The 20,552-nt window shown below is 39.1% G+C and overlaps 2 protein-coding genes across 3 annotated transcripts in view; one reads left to right on the top strand and one right to left on the bottom strand.

The window, feature by feature from the left end:
• Window positions 1-6,383, top strand: part of LOC106072874 (uncharacterized) — a 16,126-nt gene extending 9,743 nt beyond the window's left edge. For both annotated transcript variants that reach the window (XM_056027681.1, XM_056027680.1), the window contains exon 6: window positions 2,349-6,383. In XM_056027681.1, the coding sequence (XP_055883656.1) occupies window positions 2,349-3,165 (817 nt within the window). In that variant the 3' untranslated portion in view covers window positions 3,166-6,383. The remainder of the gene's footprint in view (window positions 1-2,348) is intronic.
• LOC106053734 (uncharacterized) lies at window positions 5,664-20,552 on the bottom strand. Its single transcript, XM_056027683.1, has 6 exons — window positions 20,415-20,552; window positions 14,790-14,890; window positions 13,992-14,295; window positions 12,004-12,117; window positions 7,225-7,293; window positions 5,664-5,915 (listed from the first exon to the last, which is right to left on the bottom strand). The coding sequence occupies exons 1-6, from the start codon at window positions 20,473-20,475 to the stop codon at window positions 5,830-5,832; spliced, it is 735 nt and encodes a 244-aa protein (XP_055883658.1). The 5' UTR covers window positions 20,476-20,552; the 3' UTR covers window positions 5,664-5,829.

The following is a 20,552-nucleotide window of genomic DNA, read 5'->3' as shown; positions in this document are numbered from 1 at the left end:
ACCTAGACTGGTTCTTGATTCTCTGTCCCTGACCAACTTCACACTAGACTGGTTCTTGACTCTCTGTCCCAGACCGACTTCACATAGACTGGTTCTTGATTCTCTGTCCCTGACCGACTTCACACTAGACTGGTTCTTGACTCTCTGTCCCTGACCTACTTCACACTAGACTGGTTCTTGATTCTCTGTCCCTGACCAACTTCACACTAGACTGGTTCTTGACTCTCTGTTCCAGACCGACTTCACATAGACTGGTTCTTGATTCTCTGTCCCTGACCGACTTCACACTAGACTGGTTCTTTACTCTCTGTCCCAGACTTACTTCACACTAGACTGGTTTTGACTCTCTGTCCCAGACCAACTTCACACTAGACTGGTTCTTGACTCTCTGTCCCAGACCTACTTCACCTAGACTGGTTCTTGATTCTCTGTCCCTGACCGACTTCACAGTAGACTGGTTCTTGACTCTCTGTCCCTGACCGACTTCACACTAGACTGGTTCTTGACTCTCTGTCCCTGACCGACTTCACAGTAGACTGGTTCTTGACTCTCTGTCCCAGACCGACTTCACATAGACTGGTTCTTGACTCTCTGTCCCAGACCTACTTCACCTAGACTGGTTCTTGACTCTCTGTCCCAGACCTACTTCACCTAGACTGGTTCTTGACTCTCTGTCCCAGACCGACTTCACACTAGACTGGTTCTTGACTCTCTGTCCCAGACCTACTTCACCTAGACTGGTTCTTGATTATCTGTCCCTGACCGACTTCACAGTAGACTGGTTCTTGACTCTCTGTCCCAGACCTACTTCACCTAGACTGGTTCTTGATTCTCTGTCCTTGACCGACTTCACACTAGACTGGTTCTTGACTCTCTGTCCCTGACCTACTTCACCTAGACTGGTTTTTGATTCTCTGTCCCAGACCTTCTTCACCTAGACTGGTTCTTGACTCTCTGTCCCAGACCAACTTCACACTAGACTGGTTCTTGACTCTCTGTCCCTGACCGACTTCATACTAGACTGGTTCTTGACTCTCTGTCCCAGACCTACTTCACCTAGACTGGTTCTTGATTCTCTGTCCCAGACCAACTTCACACTAGACTGGTTCTTGACTCTCTGTTCCAGACTGACTTCACCTAGACTGGTTCTTGACTCCGACATGTGTAGTTGCGAGGTAACGTGAAGTGACTTGACTCTGACACATTCACCACTTTTATATAGGATCCCTACTGGCCTTCTAGAACAGGACGGAACATCGCTCGACCCTTCTGGTTAATCACACGACCAGTCATCGCAGTTGACCATCTTGACTCGTCACGATTGACCACTCGTCTAGCGCTGGCCTGGTGCAATTTGCGTCGGCTGATTACACATATACCACTACCTCCATTTGTGTCACCACCAGGTTTATAACAGTATACAAAACTTTTTTGACCCCGGGGGGTGGGGGGTTGGGGTGGGGGAGCGGTTTATTTTTTAAATGTAAAATCTTACAAATCTTACAAACGGAATGCTAACTGAAGATCCTTGGTTAGCACATCTTCCAGTGCTATCTCTATATTTAAAGAATGGCAATTGCTCCTAAACTAAAAATATAAATACTTTCAATAGTAAAGTGCGTTTATGAAAAAATATTTGCAAAAGATAAATATTGTTGCAGTGAATTAATTTTTTTTTCCTCCGAGATACTTGAAAGAAAGAATACTAAATGCATGCTTGGCGTCTTCACATTGAATGTAAACTTCGACACGCACAAGATTCAAGCTAAAAAAAAAACCACCACAATCCTCTAATCAAGTGGAGTGGGGTGGTGATGGCTGAGGGGTAAAGCTCTTGGCTTACGAACCGTAAGGTCCTGGGTTCTCGGTGAAGACTGGAATTTTTAATTCCGGGATTTTAAGGACGCCCCTGAGTTCGTTGAACTCTAATGGGTACCTGACATTAGCAGTGGTAAGTAAAAGTGGTTGGTCGTTGTGCTGACCACATGACACCCAGCTCGTTTACCGTTGCCCAACAGATGACCTTTACATTATTATTCCCATAGATCGCAAGGTCTGAAAGGGAGTACTTTACTTACTAATTTATAGTGGAGACTCATAATGTTAAAACGCAGAAGATATTTTATTACTCAATGTGTAGGACTCAAAGCAGTTCTAGTCAATCTATACTACTATTACTAGGCAAAGTTGGAAATGGAGAAATCAATTCCTACTTTGCCTTCAATCTTCAAGCCTTCTATAAATTGTCGGATACATACATATATAATATGTATGTGTGTTTGTGGGTAAGTGTGGGTGTGAATGTAAAAGATTCAAATTGTCTATAAATGTGTTTCTTTTTCCACCAGAATTCACAAATATCGAGGTTCAATATCAACGTTGAGTATTAGCCTTCCGCCAATTGAGGAAGATGTTGAGTCTTCGGCACCCTCGACTCCAACCTTGGGCAACTCAGATCATTTTACAGTCGCAAACGAGACAGGGATAGGCCATCATAACTCCTCGCTGGTAGAACCCACATCCTTTCAGGTTTCACAAATAGAACCCGAAGCAGCCTTGTTGTTATCAACAACTAATACTCCATGCCTCAAAACTGATAGCACATGTCTCCAAAATAATACCACATTCCTCCAAGATAATACCACATGTCTCCAAAATAATACCACATGCCTCCAAGATAATACCACATGCCTCCAAGATAATACCACATGCCTCCAAAATAATACCACATGCCTCCAAGATAATACCACATGCCTCCAAGATAATACCACATTCCTCCAAGATAATACCACATGCCTCCAAGATAATACCACATGTCTCCAAAATAATACCACATGCCTCCAAGATAATACCACATTCCTCCAAGATAATACCACATTCCTCCAAGATAATACCACATGTCTCCAAAATAATACCACATTCCTCCAAGATAATACCACATGTCTCCAAAATAATACCACATTCCTCCAAGCTAATTCCACATGCCTCCACGATAATACTACATGCTTCCAAGCTAATACCACATTCCTCCAAGCAACATCCTGCAACCACAAACTAAACAGCAGCGATGCCAACAACAACAACGTCATGAATGTCAAGGACACATACTCAGATGACAATATTATCAAGATGTCTTCTGCTGATAAGATCGAAATGAATAGATGAATGAGAACATTCATTTTATCTAAGATCTGAATTTTCTGTGTTTGATTATCAAGCAAACCTCGCATCACGTTGTGGTTTGAACAGATAGACGTATTTCTTTTCCAAATCATCTGACATGCAGATTCAATGGTGCAGTTGATATAAGACAGACACTACTAAGATGCAATAAAATGACACAATAGTTTGTATTGAGTGCAGAAAGAAATAAGATTAATATGAAAAACGAAGTCGCAATTTAAATTGGAGAATTCGACACGGAAAAGGTGATAGTTCGTTGTTTTGAGCAGCGCAGTCTGGAAAAGAACTATTCCAAACTTCAAATTTTTATCATACGGAAATTTATATAGTGTTTTTTTTTTAATTGTTAATTAAGTTTATAGTGGATAATAATTAATATGGATATGTTATTGCAATTATATTTTATTACATTTTAATTTTTGTCTACGCGACCACAGTGGTCCAAGCACTTTCATAGGTGTAAATTATTAATTTAAACCATTTTATAACTTATAACAGATTTCCCGAGTTCTCCTGATTTACCACAAAATATACGAAAAAGTCCTGGAAATCTCCGGAAATAATTAAAAATCTTTAGAAAACTCATAAAAATCTATTGAAATATATAGACAAAAAATTTTCGTTTTGGGGTGTCATTCATTATAGAAAACGCCAATCCAACGAGCGATAAAAAAATCCCATTATGCAATACCCGCATTTGAAGAATCAAGTAAAAAAAGCTTCTCGCACCTCAAACTAATGAAAAATTACTTGAGGTCAACAATTCTCGTAGATAGATTGAAGCATTTGGTAATTCTTGCTATTAAACGTGATCAATGTAAGAAACAGAATTTTTATGATATACTGTATGTCTTCGCTAAACGCAATGCTCTTAAAGAAATTCTGTACCTAGTAAAGAATGAATAAAATGCATAGACGAATTTATTTTCTAATACAAACTGATAATTTTTACTTAGTATTCATTGGGTCGCAGTCATCATTTTGGCATTTTCAAGTTTGTTAGCTTTGATAAAGTCTATAGACTCAATTTCCTTGTGATAATTAGCTATACTAATAAATTGTGACTTAGTTGTAAAAATAACTACACATAATAAATAATGGTGTCTTAGGGGTAAACATAAAATACTATGATATAACATAAGGACCTAATAACATTGTAAGATTATAATGTCGCTGAACCTCTATCATGTTTTTGTCTAATTTTTTTATTTATTATCAGAAATCAGTTTCTTATTTTGATTCTTAATGATGACTTTGTAAACTGTTAATATTTACTTGAGACCCTAAAAAAATATATTCTATAAATTATTATTATAATATTTTTTTCACATAACCATACATCCATGAGATTATAATTAGATAATGTAACAAATAGTATTCTAAGCAGTCAGTTGAAATACTAGAGCCTAGGAGAACTGCATCAAGTAAAAAAAAAAAACTAAAATTTCAAGAAAAGGAATTATTATATTATTGTTTATATTTTTTCAAATAATAATCTTATAATCATCATAACTAGTTCTATAATTTGCAATTATTATAAGAGTGTATGGGTTGTGTAGCAATAATATATGATATATTGGTTATAACTAACAAATCTATGATCTGAATGATGTCTTGATCTATTTTGCTTCATCTATACTTAATTGATTCCTACAGTGGCATATCCTGCCATGAACACTGGCAGTGTACGCCACACAAACATTACATTTTAGGAAAGAACATGCTACAAGTGTGAAATCTATGAATTAATGATGATACTTGTTGATGTCTAAGAGCTGAGCCGAAGGCTCTTCGAGCTCTAAGTTTGAAAAAAAACCTGTTTGGACGCCAAACAGTAAAAAAAAACAAACCTGTGTGAACACACAGTTCTGTTTGGGAGAGACCCTAGACAATGCCTATGTAAGGCATTGCTGTTGACCGATGCGTTCTGCCCCCGACACGTGGACTAGAGACACGGCCGAAGGCCGAGAATGCACCGGGGACTTCTGCCATTTTCCTTCAATGTACCAAGCTAACTGTGCGGGATCCGCCATTTATGTAACGGTCCCTTTGAGGAACAGCGCATGGATTGGTGACGTGTTTGTGGGGACTTTATTACAACCCCGCCCGTGCAATGGGTGGACTCTCGTCTACCCGTGGGCATTCCCACGGGAGTCCTGTGTTGCTACCCATTTAGCCTAGCCACTTCCTCAAATGGCCGTTTCCACGCGGGCGCCACGATGAGGCAGGGCAACGTGCCCGCGAATGATGATACTAGAATACTTTATGTTTCTAAGCCAATTCGTTTTATTTGAAAATATTTATATAAATGTGTTATTACTTAAATTTTACGAACTGGTTTCATTTTAATTTAGGCAATGTTGTCACTTTGTCACTTTCAAGCGCAATAAAATAATAAACCGCAACTGTAAAAGTCAAACAGCACGTGGCAAAATGTAGACGAACATGTTTTTAAACGAAAAGAAAAGAAATAAAAGAAAAAAAATTAAGAGTTTTTTTAATATACATTTTTTAGAAACGTACACTGCCAGTGTACAAAGTAGGATATGGGTTAACTCCCTGCTCTGGGGATATTGTGTTTTAACTTACTGCTCAGTGGATATTTTGTTTTAACTCACTGCTCTACAGAGATTCTCACTTATCAATTTATGCTCTGCTGCTGTCCATTGTAACTAGCATTTCACTGAAGCTGTCAATGCTCTCAGGAATGGCGCTCATATCACAGACCTCACCTGATGACAAGAATAAGGAGCTAGATATGACACCCATTATCATTATGAAAGCATGAGTTAGCATAACGTTTCTTAAACTCTTACCGATGGCCCCCCGAAAATGGAAAAAAAAATTGGCCGCCCTCCCCCCCTCTCGTACCAGATTGAGACCAGGAGGATAGCTGTAGAATCCCGCAGTGTAGTTTTTAAAAGTTTAAAAAATATAATACGGCCAAGATAATTTAAAAAAAATCTAAAGGCAAAACAACAAAGTTTCTATTATGTCTAATTGTATCAAATAGTTTGGATCAGTCATGTCATCCAATTTGTAGTAAATCTAGAATTGCAATCATAAATGTATTTAATTAGAAATATTTGTACCAATTGTTTTGTTTATCACAATTTCTTGCTTTTAACTTTCTCAATGCGCTACAACCCTATCACATGTGTGGACCATTTGGGAAAAATAAAAGGGGATTGAGAATGGTGTACCTGTGTAAATGTTACTGTGATCGCTTTTTAAATACATTACACGACTTGAGTTCGAAATCATATCGTAAGCCACCTCAGGAGGGGGGAATAATTCAATATATACCCACATCAGTCAGTACAATTTCTTTACCTTGTACGATAAAAACAAAATAATTATTTTCCCAATAGTTCATTAACTAAGTGGTTGCTTTTTTAATTTTTTAAAATTGATTCTTGTTTTGTCAGGTACAAAAATAATTGTGCGAAATTTCAACTTGATCCGAGATTGGGTGTTGGAGAAATTATGTGTACACACCTTTTACCAGACGGACTAAGTGAGTTGATATAAGCTTTGTAAATACCTTAAAAAATGTACCCTATTTCTGAACACTATTATAACTCTACATTTCAGTTCTAGAAGTGGCTGCCTGGTCGTGCGATATGCACACTGAACTGTCGTTCGGTCTTCTCGATGGTCCCAGGTTCATACCCTGCCCCCAACCCCCCCCCCCCCCCCGCCGGCATACCTCGACTTCCTGCGGGAGGTTTGGACTAGGAAGTAGATATCTTCAACTATGAAGTAACGTTCGAAATATAATTTACAATAATACAATTAGGTCATCAAGTGTTTCACAGTCTATTTGATAATAATCCCAAATCGTGTAGCACCGAGCCCACCCTCCCCTTTCTTAGTACACACGCCAGCTAGCTGATCCTAAAAACTTAATCTTATAACGATGCTGATTTGTCTACCATTTATCCCGGCTCAGGTTGAGCTATGCTCATGGACACCTACTAAGTGAACATTTGGGTATAGAACCTCAAAGAATAATATATATCAAATATTTGTTTTACTGACCGTAGATAGATTTCATGATATATTTCTTTTCCTTTTTGGAGACATGACGAATAGGCTTGTCCTTAGATTCTGGAACACAAAAATTGTTTTAAAATAACTAATTATTGCAAACAGTGAAGTGTTGGAAATCGACAGAAAAAAAAATGAATTCGAAATGAAATATAAAGCAATCCCCCGAAAAAAAAGAGATAATATCTTTAAAAATAATTATGTAAAAAAAAAGCTTATATCAAATATAATGTAATTGTTTCGATTTGTTTGGATCAGACATATGATAACATTCATGGGCGTAGCCAGGATTTTTTTTTGATATGTGTGTGTGTGTATGTACATAATTAATCTTTATTACATTCTGACCCTTCATTCTTTCGGAAGACGTTTATTGTGCCCTAGAATAGATTCTTCCTGGAATTAGTGGAAAACTTGTAGACTCCCCGCCCTTGCTAGCAAGGGGGTCTGGGGGAGCTCGCAGCCCTCCGCCAGCGCGGGGCGAAGCCCCACCGCCGAGCACTATTTCTGGTATTGAAAGCCAACAAAATGCATATTCTGAGGTATCTACAGTGCATTATCTTGCTATTAAAAGTTTTATGTCAAAACGTAATGTGCTATTCTTACTGACTTAAACCCTCTCAAGCTGTTTCCGCAACTCATATTTTGCGTAATTCATTTTGTCGGAGAACATGTCCAACAAAATCTCATGCGACGCTCTGTCACAACCTTACTAAGGGTTCGGCTCCCAGTTCGGCATATGATTTCTTTGATTTAGACCCGATCTCTATGACTGACTCCTAAAATCTGTCTTAGCCATCTTTGTTGAGCCACATTTAGTGTTTTTCAATTTAGGCAGAAGACTATTCACACTTTATTAATGGAGCTCAAGCCACTGGTAGAAATTTGTAACCTTTCTTGACTACGCTCTTGCAATTACATGCCTGTTTTTCGTTTTAGATTTTATATCGAAAAGGAAAATCATCTGTTGAGGGGTTTTAATTCAAAACCCCATTTAGCTACGATCATAAAATTTGGTGACTGTAGTTTGCTTTAAAATAATTTTGAAGAGAGAGGTTTTCAACTCTAAACGCTCTGTAGGGGAATTTTAAACTCAAAACCATCTGGAGGGGTTTTAAACTTTAAAGAAAAATCCATCTGTAGGAGGGGGATTTAAACTCAAAACCCCCTTTGGCTACGCTCATAGCATTTTGAGTTCGTAATTTGCTTTTTTTTAAAAATATTGAAGAGGTAGTTTTCAGCTTCAAATCCCGCTGGCCGGGGGTTTTAAGCTCAAAACCCCTTTGGCTACACTCAGATTTTATAATGTGTAATTTGCTTTTTTTTTAAAAATATTGAATAGGTACTTTTTAGCTTCAAACCCCAACTTGAGGGGGGGGGGAATTAAACTCAAAACCCCTTTGGCTACGCTCATAGAATTTTGAGTGTGTAGTTTGCTTTTTTTTATATTGAAGAGGGGTTTTATCGTAAATTTTGGAGGGGGTTTTAAAATCAAAATCTTCCTTAACTGTGCTTTTGGAATTTGGGGAATGTTGTTTGCATTTTTTTGTTTTGTTTTATAGAAGAGGAAGATTTAATTGCAAAAACCCCTGGTAGGGGGTTTAAAACTCAAAGCCCCTGGTAGAGGGATTTGTATCTCAAAACCCCATGATAGGGTTTTTTTAAATCTCAAAACCCCCTGGTAGGGGGTTTTAAACTCAAAACCCCCTCGGCTATGCTGTGGTAAGTGATGATTTAGTATTAAAATCTCACCTAAAATAAACAAAATGAAAGAAAAAATCTGTAACTTAATTCTGTTCCCCCCCCCCCCCTGCGGGGGGGATTTCATTTCGGAAGGGGGGGGGGTTCCCCCCCCCGGCTACGCCCATGATAACATTACATTTTGACTAAGAAAAACAAATCTGTGCGATAAGAAATATTTTTACCAATTATTTTTGTTTAGCGCTTTGAGCTTTCTCTGTGATCCTATCACTTATCACTTCTCTGTACCACTTGGGAAAATGGAATGGGGGGGGGGAAGAAAGGGATATCATGGTAATTTATCTCGACAGTTTATAAAGCTTATACCGCCACATCAGTCAAGAACAATTTCGTTCCTTGTTCAATACCAAATAAAATAACTAATTAACAATAGTAAATCAACGAATTAGTTGTTTCTTTTAAAACTGATTCTTGAGTTGTAAGGTGAAAGAAATAATTGTGCAAAATTTTAGCTTGATTCAAAATTGAGTGTACTCAGAGCTCTTGTTTTCAGACAAAGGAAAAAAACCTAAACTACTGGTTAGAATTGTACAATCGACAGCAGCTCTTTCGAAATTTAAGACAATCTGTAAAGATAAAGGCATAGGCTCTAGGCATTTGAGTCCGATTAATGTGCTCCTTTGTGATGGCGACATCCTTTAAAGGAAAGAACGTTAACAGTAGAATTAGAGAGGGTGATCCAAGAGAGGGTGGTGATCCAAGAGAGAGTGATCCAAGAGAGGGTGGTGATCCAAGAGAGAGTGATCCAAGAGAGGGTGGTGATCCAAGAGAGGGTGGTGATCCAAGAGAGAGTGATCCAAGAGAGAGTGATCCAAGACAGGGTGATCCAAGAGAGAGTGATCCAAGAGAGGGTGGTGATCCAAGAGAGAGTGATCCAAGAGAGAGTGATCCAAGAGAGGGTGGTGATCCAAGAGAGAGTGATCCAAGAGAGAGTGATCCAAGAGAGGGTGATCCAAGAGAGGGTGGTGATCCAAGAGAGAGTGATCCAAGAGAGAGTGATCCAAGAGAGGGTGATCCAAGAGAGAGTGATACAAGAGAGGGTGGTGATCCAAGAGAGAGTGATCCAAGAGAGAGTGATCCAAGAGAGGGTGGTGATCCAAGAGAGAGTGATCCAAGAGAGAGTGATCCAAGAGAGGGTGGTGATCCAAGAGAGAGGGATCCAAGAGAGAGTGATCCAAGAGAGGGTGATCCAAGAGAGGGTGATCCAAGAGAGAGAGTGATTCAAAAGAGGGTGATCAAAGAGAGGGTGATCCAAGAGAGGGTGATCCAAGAGAGGGTGGTCCAAGAGAGGGTGATCCAAGAGAGAATGATCCAAGAGAGAGTGATCCAAAAGAGAGTGATCCAAGAGAGAGTGATCCAAGAGAGAGTGATCCAAGAGAGTGTGATCCAAGAGAGAGTGATCCAAGAGAGAGTGATCCAAGAGAGAGTGATCCAAGAGAGAGTGATCCAAGAGAGGGTGATCCAAGAGAGGGTGATCCAAGAGAGAGTGATCCAAGAGAGGGTGATCCAAGAGAGGGTGATCCAAGAGAGGGTGGTCCAAGAGAGGGTGATCCAAGAGAGAATGATCCAAGAGAGAGTGATCCAAGAGAGGGTGGTGATCCAAGAGAGAGTGATCCAAGAGAGAGTGATCCAAGAGAGGGTGGTGATCCAAGAGAGAGTGATCCAAGAGAGAGTTATCCAAGAGAGGGTGGTGATCCAAGAGAGAGTGATCCAAGAGAGAGTGATCCAAGAGAGGGTGATCCAAGAGAGGGTGATCCAAGAGAGAGAGTGATTCAAAAGAGGGTGATCAAAGAGAGGGTGATCCAAGAGAGGGTGGTCCAAGAGAGGGTGATCCAAGAGAGAATGATCCAAGAGAGAGTAATCCAAGAGAACGTGTTCCAACAGAGGGTAATCCAAGCCAAGAAAAACAGATGCTATAGAAGTATCGTAGATATCAATTTCAAAGACAGTATTACAGGATTACAAAGGGACCCAAAATCCACAGTCAAGAAACTAAAACAGTACTGGGGTGAAAAAAGGGTCAGAAAGTTAAAGATAAGGGAAGACAAAATCAAAAGAATGTGGGTGAATCGTGGTCGAGAGGCTAAGTTCGCTTGAACTTGGCTTGGCTTGACTACCTATGAATGGGGCTCGAGGTTCGACACCCGACTCGAGCAGAGCTGTGTTTACTGAGCGCCTAAAGGCAGCACATATACCCCCTCCTCCAACTGGTCCACACCTGAGATTGGACCATAGCGCACTGAGCATGCTATAAGCAGGAAAGTAGCGCGATATAAAAGCTATGATTATTATGTACGTGTCTATAATAGAAAGAGATTCTTGTCAAGGTGAAAACTAGAGACGATTGGAGAAAGGCAATCCTTTTTTTTTTTGCACCAACGGTCCAACAGATTAAGAGATAGTTGTAGGTGAAAATGGATTTGAGGAAGACATTGTGGTAGAGTGGCATGGAAATTGACATTCGCTCCCAGGGATTTGTAGTCTTAATAAACAAGGAAAACCTTTCAATAGGTTTAAATTCTAATGTGAGCATTATTGAGGGAAGAAAAAGAATGTCGGTCTTTGACTTTTTTTTTGCCTTAGACCACAATGAAAACTTTTCATTCATTTCACAATTTCAAAGACAACATCACAGGATTACAAAGGTTATTGGGACCCAAAATAGTATGCTGACCACAGTTAAGAAACTAAAACAGTACGTGGGAAAAAAGGGTACGTAGAAAACTTACATCCTGAGAAAGGAACATTTTTATATTATTACCTTGTGCTACAATGTTATATCGTTTTCTTGTATGTTAATTTAATAAAAGAAATGCAAGTTCTATGACATGGCTTTACGAACAATGTCCAAATTAGGCCTACTGTTTTTTTCCCCTGCACCCCATCTTAAATATAATTGTCATTTAATAATTTATTCTTACGCTAACCAATATTGTTTAATTTTTTTTCCATACGACATGGTATAGGACCTCATTAGTAAATGTTAGTTTTAACGTCATATATCCTAACCTATTGCAGGTAATGTGTTGTAGTGTAGTAGGCATAAAGATATCACCAGAATGAAGACTATTGTTGCAATTGAAGGTCCTTCCCAGTGCATTTCTTCATAACATTTTTTCACCTCTTTAAAAAAGAAAATCATTGAAGTTAGACATTTTGAAAGATCAAAGACAAAGCAAAATAATTAGAAATATTAAAGATCAGCATTTCTATTGCACGTCATTTTAAATATATACTTGAATGTACATGTCAGAACTTTCAGTAGACTGGTATTGCAGATGTTCATACCTGGTGGAGAAACTATAAATAGCTTTTTGGTCTAGCCGGTGTGAAGAATCAAGAAAGTGTTCCTATGCTATGGTCTTCAAAGTTAAATAATTCTTTGGGTCCACTTTTAGCACTACATTTTATAGCCACTTCCGTTTTGTTCAATGTATTTATTTCGTGTCGTGTATGTCCAATGGAATTTCTGAACTATACAGTTTATCGTGCACTTCTCGAATTCATCAGTGGTAAGCCACTGCATGTCTTTTACTAGATAGGTCTAGGATTATTTGTCGCATGTTGATGACAAAAGAACATTATCTAAAAGGCATTACTTTCCTCTACTAACTTTGGTCTTGTCTCGACTTATTGATACTCAGAAACTCTTTGGTAGAGTATTATTCGTTCACTTTTTATCCATTTTCAACACCATTCAACCACATCTCACCCTTATATGACTTGAACGTTAACAAATCCGAAACAACTTATTATTTATCATGAGTTTTTGCAACGTTTAAGCAAGGAAATCAAATATAATATAAGCTAGAAGAGCGATACCAAACCTTGGCATTGATTGTTTTTTCCACAAACCATCCGGAACAACGTATTAGAAATACTTCAATCTATTGCGATGTTTTGGTAGATAAGATTTTCACAAACTTTTAGTGTTTTTTTCTCTAAATGTGACGAACAGACAGAGCTAAACAAATGCTAGCGGATTCAGCTTACAGCGTTACTCTCACATACTAAAATCAAAGAAATTATTTTTACTGAGCTTTTACTGCAGACAATTTAGCTCATCTCACCTGGTAGAAGCTTCCCATTGCTGTCAATGAATGGGCTGCCGTCATGTTTAATCTGTCTAATGACTTCAGGAACGACAAAGTTCTAAAAGGGAACAAACTGAGCCCCACAAATCAATGGGATTGGCTAAATCCTTAATGTTGTGGACCACTTCACGTACCTGGACAGCATAGTGTCCACATCCCGAAGAAATAGACAGCCGCCTGGTTAAAGTAACAGCGCTTGTGGTCAATACCAAATGAACGTTTGTCTGAATAGGTGTCGTCGATTACCAACGAAAATAAATGTTTATAAAACAGTGGTTATCAACCCGACTTTGTATGGTAATGAGATCTAGATGATCTAAAGAAGACAATGTTGCCTTCGTTCATAATGAACACTCCCTGGCAAGACTACCTCACAAATAACATATTCTGCTAGAGTCTGAGGTGGAAAATATAGAAGCATCCCTTGCCATTCGATAGCTTGCTGATAAGTACAAGGGAGTAACCTGGCGTACCCAGACATTTAGCGCTTAGGGCATGATGTGTGGCTAGTCAGTTTAGTCAAGCTATTCACCTGCTTAGGGCATGATGTGTGGCTAGTCAGTTTCGTCAAGCTATTCATCTGCTTATGGCATGATGTGTGGCTAGTCAGTTTAGTCAAGCTATTCATCTGCTTAGGGCATGATGTGTGGCTAGTCAGTTTAGTCAAGCTATTCATCTGCTTATGGCATGATGTGTGGCTAGTCAGTTTAGTCAAGCTATTCATCTGCTTAGGGCATGATGTGTGGCTAATCAGTTTAGTCAAGCTGTTCATCTGCTTAGGGCATGATGTGTGGCTAGTCAGTTTAAAACTATTCATTAGCTTAGGGCATGTGGGTCTAGGCGAGAATTCATCTGTTGTCTATAGATATTGATATCTTGAATCCGTATTACAGGCGAACTTACCTAAACTTCGAAAATCTGATATTGGTGGCATCGATCTAAAGACTAACTCTTCATGAGCAGTGGCTACTGGGATGCCTAGGATACTAAGGCAGGAACAGTTGACAGTGCAGGAACTGGGCTGACCATGGTACTGAAAGAGCATCTTGCTGACGTGTCTGTAGTTACATTTGAGTACCTCGTCGCAATCAAGTCTCAGAGAGGGTGTACTTTCAACCCAAGAGGTCTCTGTATCCGCTGGCATGAAGGGCGCCATGTTGTGCACGCAGGAGAGATTCCAGTGCCACTTGACAGTCTGAGGTGTAATCTGTAGAAAATACTTAGAGTCAGGGGGGCGGAGTGTAGCGTCACAATAGCAGTGCTGAGACAGCGTCAAATACATGTTTTTGGTAAAACAACATCTTAAAGATTAAGTTAATTCCTTTATTGACTGCGTGCATCACACATAAACATAGAGATAAGTGCATCACATATAAACGTAGAGATAAGTGCCCAGTCAATACGTTTTATAAATGTCATTTCCAAAACACTTGAACTGCAAGTCATTAATTCATTTGTTAACCTTTTTAGTTCATTATTAGTATTTATACCCCACTGCGTTTACACTCCTAGAGACAATAGTCGTATCCAAATGGTTTTCTCTTTTTATGAGGCAAACTTCAGCCATTAATAATGTACCTCTAAAAATATCTACACATAAAAAGGTGTGGGCCTAATGTATTCATTGATAACAACAAAATCTTCATTTAAGCATGTTTTGCTCTCATTGCGATAAATATGAATTCTTTAGACGATTCTTACATTGAAGGAACAGATAACCTCAACCAACTCGTAAAAGTAGAGGAAGTAGTCATTCGTGCTTACGTTTCTCCTGGCTGGGTAGACACTAACATGAGAACCACCTGGAATATCAAAGTGAAATGCAAAGATTTCTTGACAATAAATATTGGATGCATGCAGATTAAGCTTATGAGTAGGGCGTAACGGCTTTTAGTAAACACAAGAAAAACAACAATCGAACTAATCGAGAAAAAATCGCAATAGCGGAGACGCTATAAAATGTTTTATTCTAAATGTTTTGAGTGAGTCTTGTAGAACACATTACCTGAAAAAAAATGATCATTTTAAAGTTTCTATCTAGAGATAAAATTTCTCTGTTTTAAATATTTTTTTTAAACATTGGTACTATTGATATTTTACTTGCTTGTTATTGAAATATAAAATTATAAATAAAATGAATATTTTGTTTAAAAATCTTTTTCAAAATAGATTGAAGGTTAACCCTCCCCTTATTTTATCGAGGCCGTCATGCCCCCTTTGGGAAAGGGGAACTCAAAAGTTTCAGCTAGACTATTATACGTAATCCATTTTTGCCTAAACCAATCACCAGTATGCAACTAAAAACTTACAGATACTGTGAATGAAGTAAACACGAAAAATGTGTATAGCGACAGTCATGATGTCTAACGGAAGTACATTTCTGGATTTCGTTCATGTCAAGATGTCAGTGAATCAGAATCAGCACATTTGATTGTTTCGATCAGCTCTTTCTAAATGCCTAGATTCTTTTGAATGCTTTTAGCACATTCTGAATGCTTAGCTCATTCTGAATGCTTTGCTCCTTTTGAATGCTTAGCTCATTTTGAATGCTAAGCTCCTTTTGAATGCTTAGCTCCTTTTGAATGCTAAGCTCCTTTTGAATGCTAAGCTCCTTTTGAATGCTTAGCTCCTTTTGAACGCATAGCTCCTTTTGAATGCTTAGCTCCTTTTGAATGCTAAGCTCCTTTTGAATGCTTAGCTCCTTTTGAATGCTTAGATCCTTTTGAATGCTTAACTCCTTTTCAAAGCTTAGCACCTTCACAATACTAATATATTTCCCCATGTTCTATAGGTTCATCTCCAAGGCTCTGATTGCTAATCTCCTTCTCTATGCTTAGCTCCATCTCTATGCTTAGCTCCAGGGGCGGACTGGGTATCAAAATCGGCCCTGGCATTACCATATAAACCGGCCCACAAATGCTATGTCATATATTTTCGGTGTGGGGGGATTTTTATCCCACTCCGCAATTTATTATATATATATATATATATATATATATATATATATATATATATATATATATATATATATATATATATCAATATTAGTGTGTGTGTGTGTGTAATTAATCTTCATTACATTCTGATCTTTCATTCTTTCAAACGTTTTTTCTAGCCTAGAATACTCTCTTCTTATAATTAGTGGAAAGACAGTACACATCGCCAAAGGGCAGTTAGGGAGCCAAGCATTATTTTTGTTTAAAAATACATATTCTGAGGTATCTACAGTGCAATTAGCCTGCTACTCTTCCGCTAAAAAAATTCAAAAACCAAATCTGCTATTCAATGGAGTGCAGCGACTGGTAGAAAATGGTAACTATAGTTTTGCTTTAGCTTTTGTATTGAATGGGAAAGGGAAACCACTAAACCTCTTTTGGCTACGCTCATGAAATTTTGTGACTGTAGTCTACTTAAGTTGACAATGAGGTCTGAAGCTATTGATGGTTTGAAGACCCTCCCCTCCCGGCTACGCCCATGTGTTATATTATAGGTGTAAGCCTAATTCTCAACAAAATATATTGTTTGATAACACATCGAAAACTGGATGTATGCATTCGTAGGATTACATAATGATTCTATTTATACGTGTCATCATTGGCCTCCTTCAGTCGTAGAACGACTATGGTTCATCTCAGAACACACTTACTCATGTGGCTGTGGAGCCCTATTTTGGAGAGACACTCTCGTCCACAGATAGCGCAAGTTAAGGTGGCTTTTGCTTTGGTGGCCCCTGGCGCCCTGCTCTACGTCAATTGAGCATTTGAGCTTATAACCGGTGACTGCCACTTCCCGTGTTTGGCCGACGCCAAAGGCGAAGCTGAAGTGTCCTCTCCAGTTTTTGGGGTTAGGGCTTTGAATAAGTGAGATGAAAGCCTGGGCATTGTTTAGCTCCACACAGCAGTTCCCCCCTCTTCATGCAGCTGATGTGACAAAAGGAACGGAATATCCAATACATAGATGGGTAGCCACCCAAGGCTAACGAGCCCCTCCTGCCCGAAGCTTACTGGTGTAGGCTCGCCTTTGTCCCTTCTCCTGTCGGTGGTAACGGGTCCGCCAGGCTCAGTAACTGAACCACACGTGAAGGCCAGGAGTTGGACTGGTTGTCAGTGGCTATTTGAGACGCATGCCATTGGAAGCACTTTATAGGTAATGATGGGCTTAAGACCATTACCACTTCCGGCGTTAACAACCTTGGGGTTATACATGTAGTCTGAAAACTATAAACACTACAATAGCAGCCTCATGAGTTTGAAGCTTTTTGGTATTACTTATAGATTACAGACGTTTCTTTAAAAAATATGATTTTTACGTCTTACGCATTTCATGTGTTAATCTAGTCATGCATGTTGATCTGTGACTTAATATATGCTAAATCATTGATTTTCCTGGTTGAGTCAGGCAGAGAAAGCAGAACGGTTAGAGAGGCACTTACTTAATGTGAAAAACTCTTGCATCCTAATAGTACATTCTCAAAAAACGCGATTTGTATATGAATATACCATGACCCATTATTTAAAATATAAATCTCCTTTCATTAAATATCGGATGTGACAGCGCTATATAAATTATTGTAATTATTGTAATAATTTTCATCATTAATGACTTCATACTATGCATAAGTTTCCCATTAATTATAATAGTATAAAAATTGATTTAGATCTAGATTTATTTTTTAATAATTTTTTTTTGTAAGCCTTAAGTGTAGTATTTTTAGATGTTATTAAAAATAAACAAAAAGAAATTTACTTCTTCTTTTCAAGTCGCAGAAAGTAGAGCTTTATACCCATATTGAGCTGTGAATAAATTGGGTAGTTTGCAATTTCGCGGCTGTGTGTATGTGTTAAAGTTAATTTCTATTAAGCATTGTTAAAGAGCTTATTGGCGCGCCTATTTTTTTTTTTTTGCTGCGTTATATCAATGTTTTCTAACTTAACCTCTCTCATCCCTCTTTTTTGGTTAAATTTCATTGGAACCATTAAAAGACGGGAGAGGGAAGTGTGACGAGATGTTTAATTGGTTAATATTTGGCTTGTTTGTTTTAGTCTAGGGAAAATTTTATTAGTTTATCCCGCTCACATATAAGATTTTGTACAGGCACACCGCAACTAACAGTAAGAACAGACCAATTTATACGTTTATAAATAAAATAATTTAATAAATGAAAGTTTACAAAAGATAAATGATCAAATAAAATTATAATTAAGAAATGAAATGAAGGTGCTAATATCTAACAAAACTGCTCATCATGGATTGCTAATTATTGAGTGATTGGAAGAGAAGAATGTTCCTATGTCTGGCTACTTATTTTCTTAGCTGCTAGCCCGTGGGTTGTGGGTCGTCTTCTGGCGGTCGAAGGACTGGCACTCAGAAGGATGAGTCATCCGGCTCTGTCTTAGGTCGTCGGCTCGGGATAGTCTCTAGGCTGTAGGCAAGCTGGCTCTAGGCTGAGGCCGCTGCCCGTTTATCAGTAGAGGTGGTTGGTGCTGCAGACTAAGTTGTAGTGGGACGATCTCTCAGCTGTGATCTCTAGCTCGTAGAGAGCCGTGCTAACTCAACACCAGTTTATCTTCTGCAGCGAAGGTTGCTATAATCAGTCGGCATTAGGCAATAGCTATTGGGCAGTGGACAGTTTGGGCCGGGTACTGGGCAGATGATACTGGGCAGTGTAAGGCACTGTGGACACTGGGCAATATGTTAAGGCCAAGGACAGTAGGCAATGCCTTCTTGCTAACAGGTATATAATTGGTGGGGGTGTATCTGGTGTGGTCTGCTCCGGTTACAGCTTTGGGTGGAGATCTGGTAGTTACAGCAATCGGGTGTAGCAATCGTGTGTAGCAACCAAGGGGTAGCAACCAGGCCGTTTGTCCCTAATGAAACCTCACAAGTTAACTTCCTAACAGGGGAGACTGAATGAATTCTAGCGGGCCTAACTTTGAATGCTTTGGTCTCTCTCTATATATAGTTGGGACTCTTCATTTAACGGGTGGGGAAGATATCTAGCTGATTTTCTCACATGTATCGATGTACCGGAGATGTCAGGCGTCAGGTCAGATTTATGGTCAATATTCGTTGCCTACCGTGAGAGTAAAGTCTTAAGCGAATATGTATCTGTCCAGCCCGAGTGCAATGCTATTCTTAGCGAGGTGCGTATCCTGCAAGGGGGGGGAGGGAGAAATAGGTGTGAAAAGTTATTAAGCCGCTGCGTGTAGCGCTGATGCAGCGACTATTGTGTGCTGGTCACCTGTACAGCGGTCAATAATTAAAAGTTAGCCCTCGAGAGGCTAGTTAATATTTTACGTCGAGATTCGTCCCGTAAGAAATAGTGCGAGGAGAGAAAAGAAATTAGTTATGGGTGGACAAGGAAATAATTAAGTTAAAAATTAAATTTTCTCACGGTTTGCTGGGAAAAACTCAAATGAACTTTAGTATCCAAGTTTCGTATCGTCACAGGAAGAAGCAAAAAAAAAAATGGGAGTGCAATCAAAGGCCCATGCCGACCAGCAAAATGATTAGGCCAAACACAACCTCGAAGACATAAAAGCAGTCCATGACGCTGGTGCATAGAATAAAGTACGGTCTAACGTTTTGCAAATGATATATATATACATATAGTTCGTCCATCGTGGTTCGATGATGACCACTTTGTCATCATTGGGGCTGAGGGCTTTGCACTGGGGTTTTATGCCTCCTCATGTGGCTGGTGAGACCTATGTGAGCCCGGAATGTTCGGCCGCACACTGGGCAGGTTATTCCAGCTGGAGCTAGTGTCGTTCGCCTTGCTTTTCTTTTCTGGCGTTTTTCTACTGCCAGCGTTGTTCTTTTTTCCTCAGCAACATGTGCGCCAGTTTTCACAGCGCGACGCCATGATGCTCTGTCATGTGCCTCTGTCTCCCAGGTGCCTGGGTCTATGCTGAACGCCTTCAGAAAAGCTTTGAGGGTGTCCCTGAAGCGCTTTCTTTTTTTTTTTAAGTTGCCTGCGTTGAATTTTTTTTCTTTGGTCGCGACCAGACCGGCCCATTTAGTACCGGCCCACCGGGCATTTGCCCGTTTGCCCAAGTAGCCAGTCCGCGCCTGCTTAGCTCCATCTCTAGCTCTTTCTCTTGGCCAAAAAAAAAACAACCAAAAATCCTACGCTCTTACTTAGTGAATCTCTCAAGTAGGTTAAATCAGTTTTATTAGGCATAATTAGGTGTTTTGATGGCCCGCCGAATCTCCAGCTTAAAAATTACTGACTTTCCTTAAAAAAAAAAGAATCCAATTGCTTCCAACGCAATTCTTGATCCTTGACTTGTTTGCTATCTAAGTTAAGCTTAAAGAAAGATTTACCTGGTTCAATCAAAACTAGAATAAATAGTAGCAAACGTTTGAAGTGGTGATCAGAAAACATTGTTACAACTTTGGTAAAATGTTTTCAATATTTATTTCGATTCCATTCTACATTAACAGGAAATACATTACAATAAA

This window comes from Biomphalaria glabrata, chromosome 4 (assembly GCF_947242115.1).
Source record: "Biomphalaria glabrata chromosome 4, xgBioGlab47.1, whole genome shotgun sequence".
Taxonomy (NCBI): Eukaryota; Metazoa; Mollusca; class Gastropoda; family Planorbidae; genus Biomphalaria; species Biomphalaria glabrata.
This window is presented reverse-complemented; position numbering and strand designations above follow the sequence as displayed.

Coding starts and splice junctions, on each gene's coding strand:
- LOC106053734 (XM_056027683.1), bottom strand. CDS start 20,475: ATGTTTTCTGATCACCACTTCAAACGTTTGCTACTATTTATTCTAGTT. Junction 14,891..20,414: donor TCTAGTTTTGATTGAACCAG/GTAAATCTTTCT, acceptor TTGATATTCCAG/GTGGTTCTCATGTTAGTGTC. Junction 14,296..14,789: donor AGGTTATCTGTTCCTTCAAT/GTAAGAATCGTC, acceptor TATTTTCTACAG/ATTACACCTCAGACTGTCAA.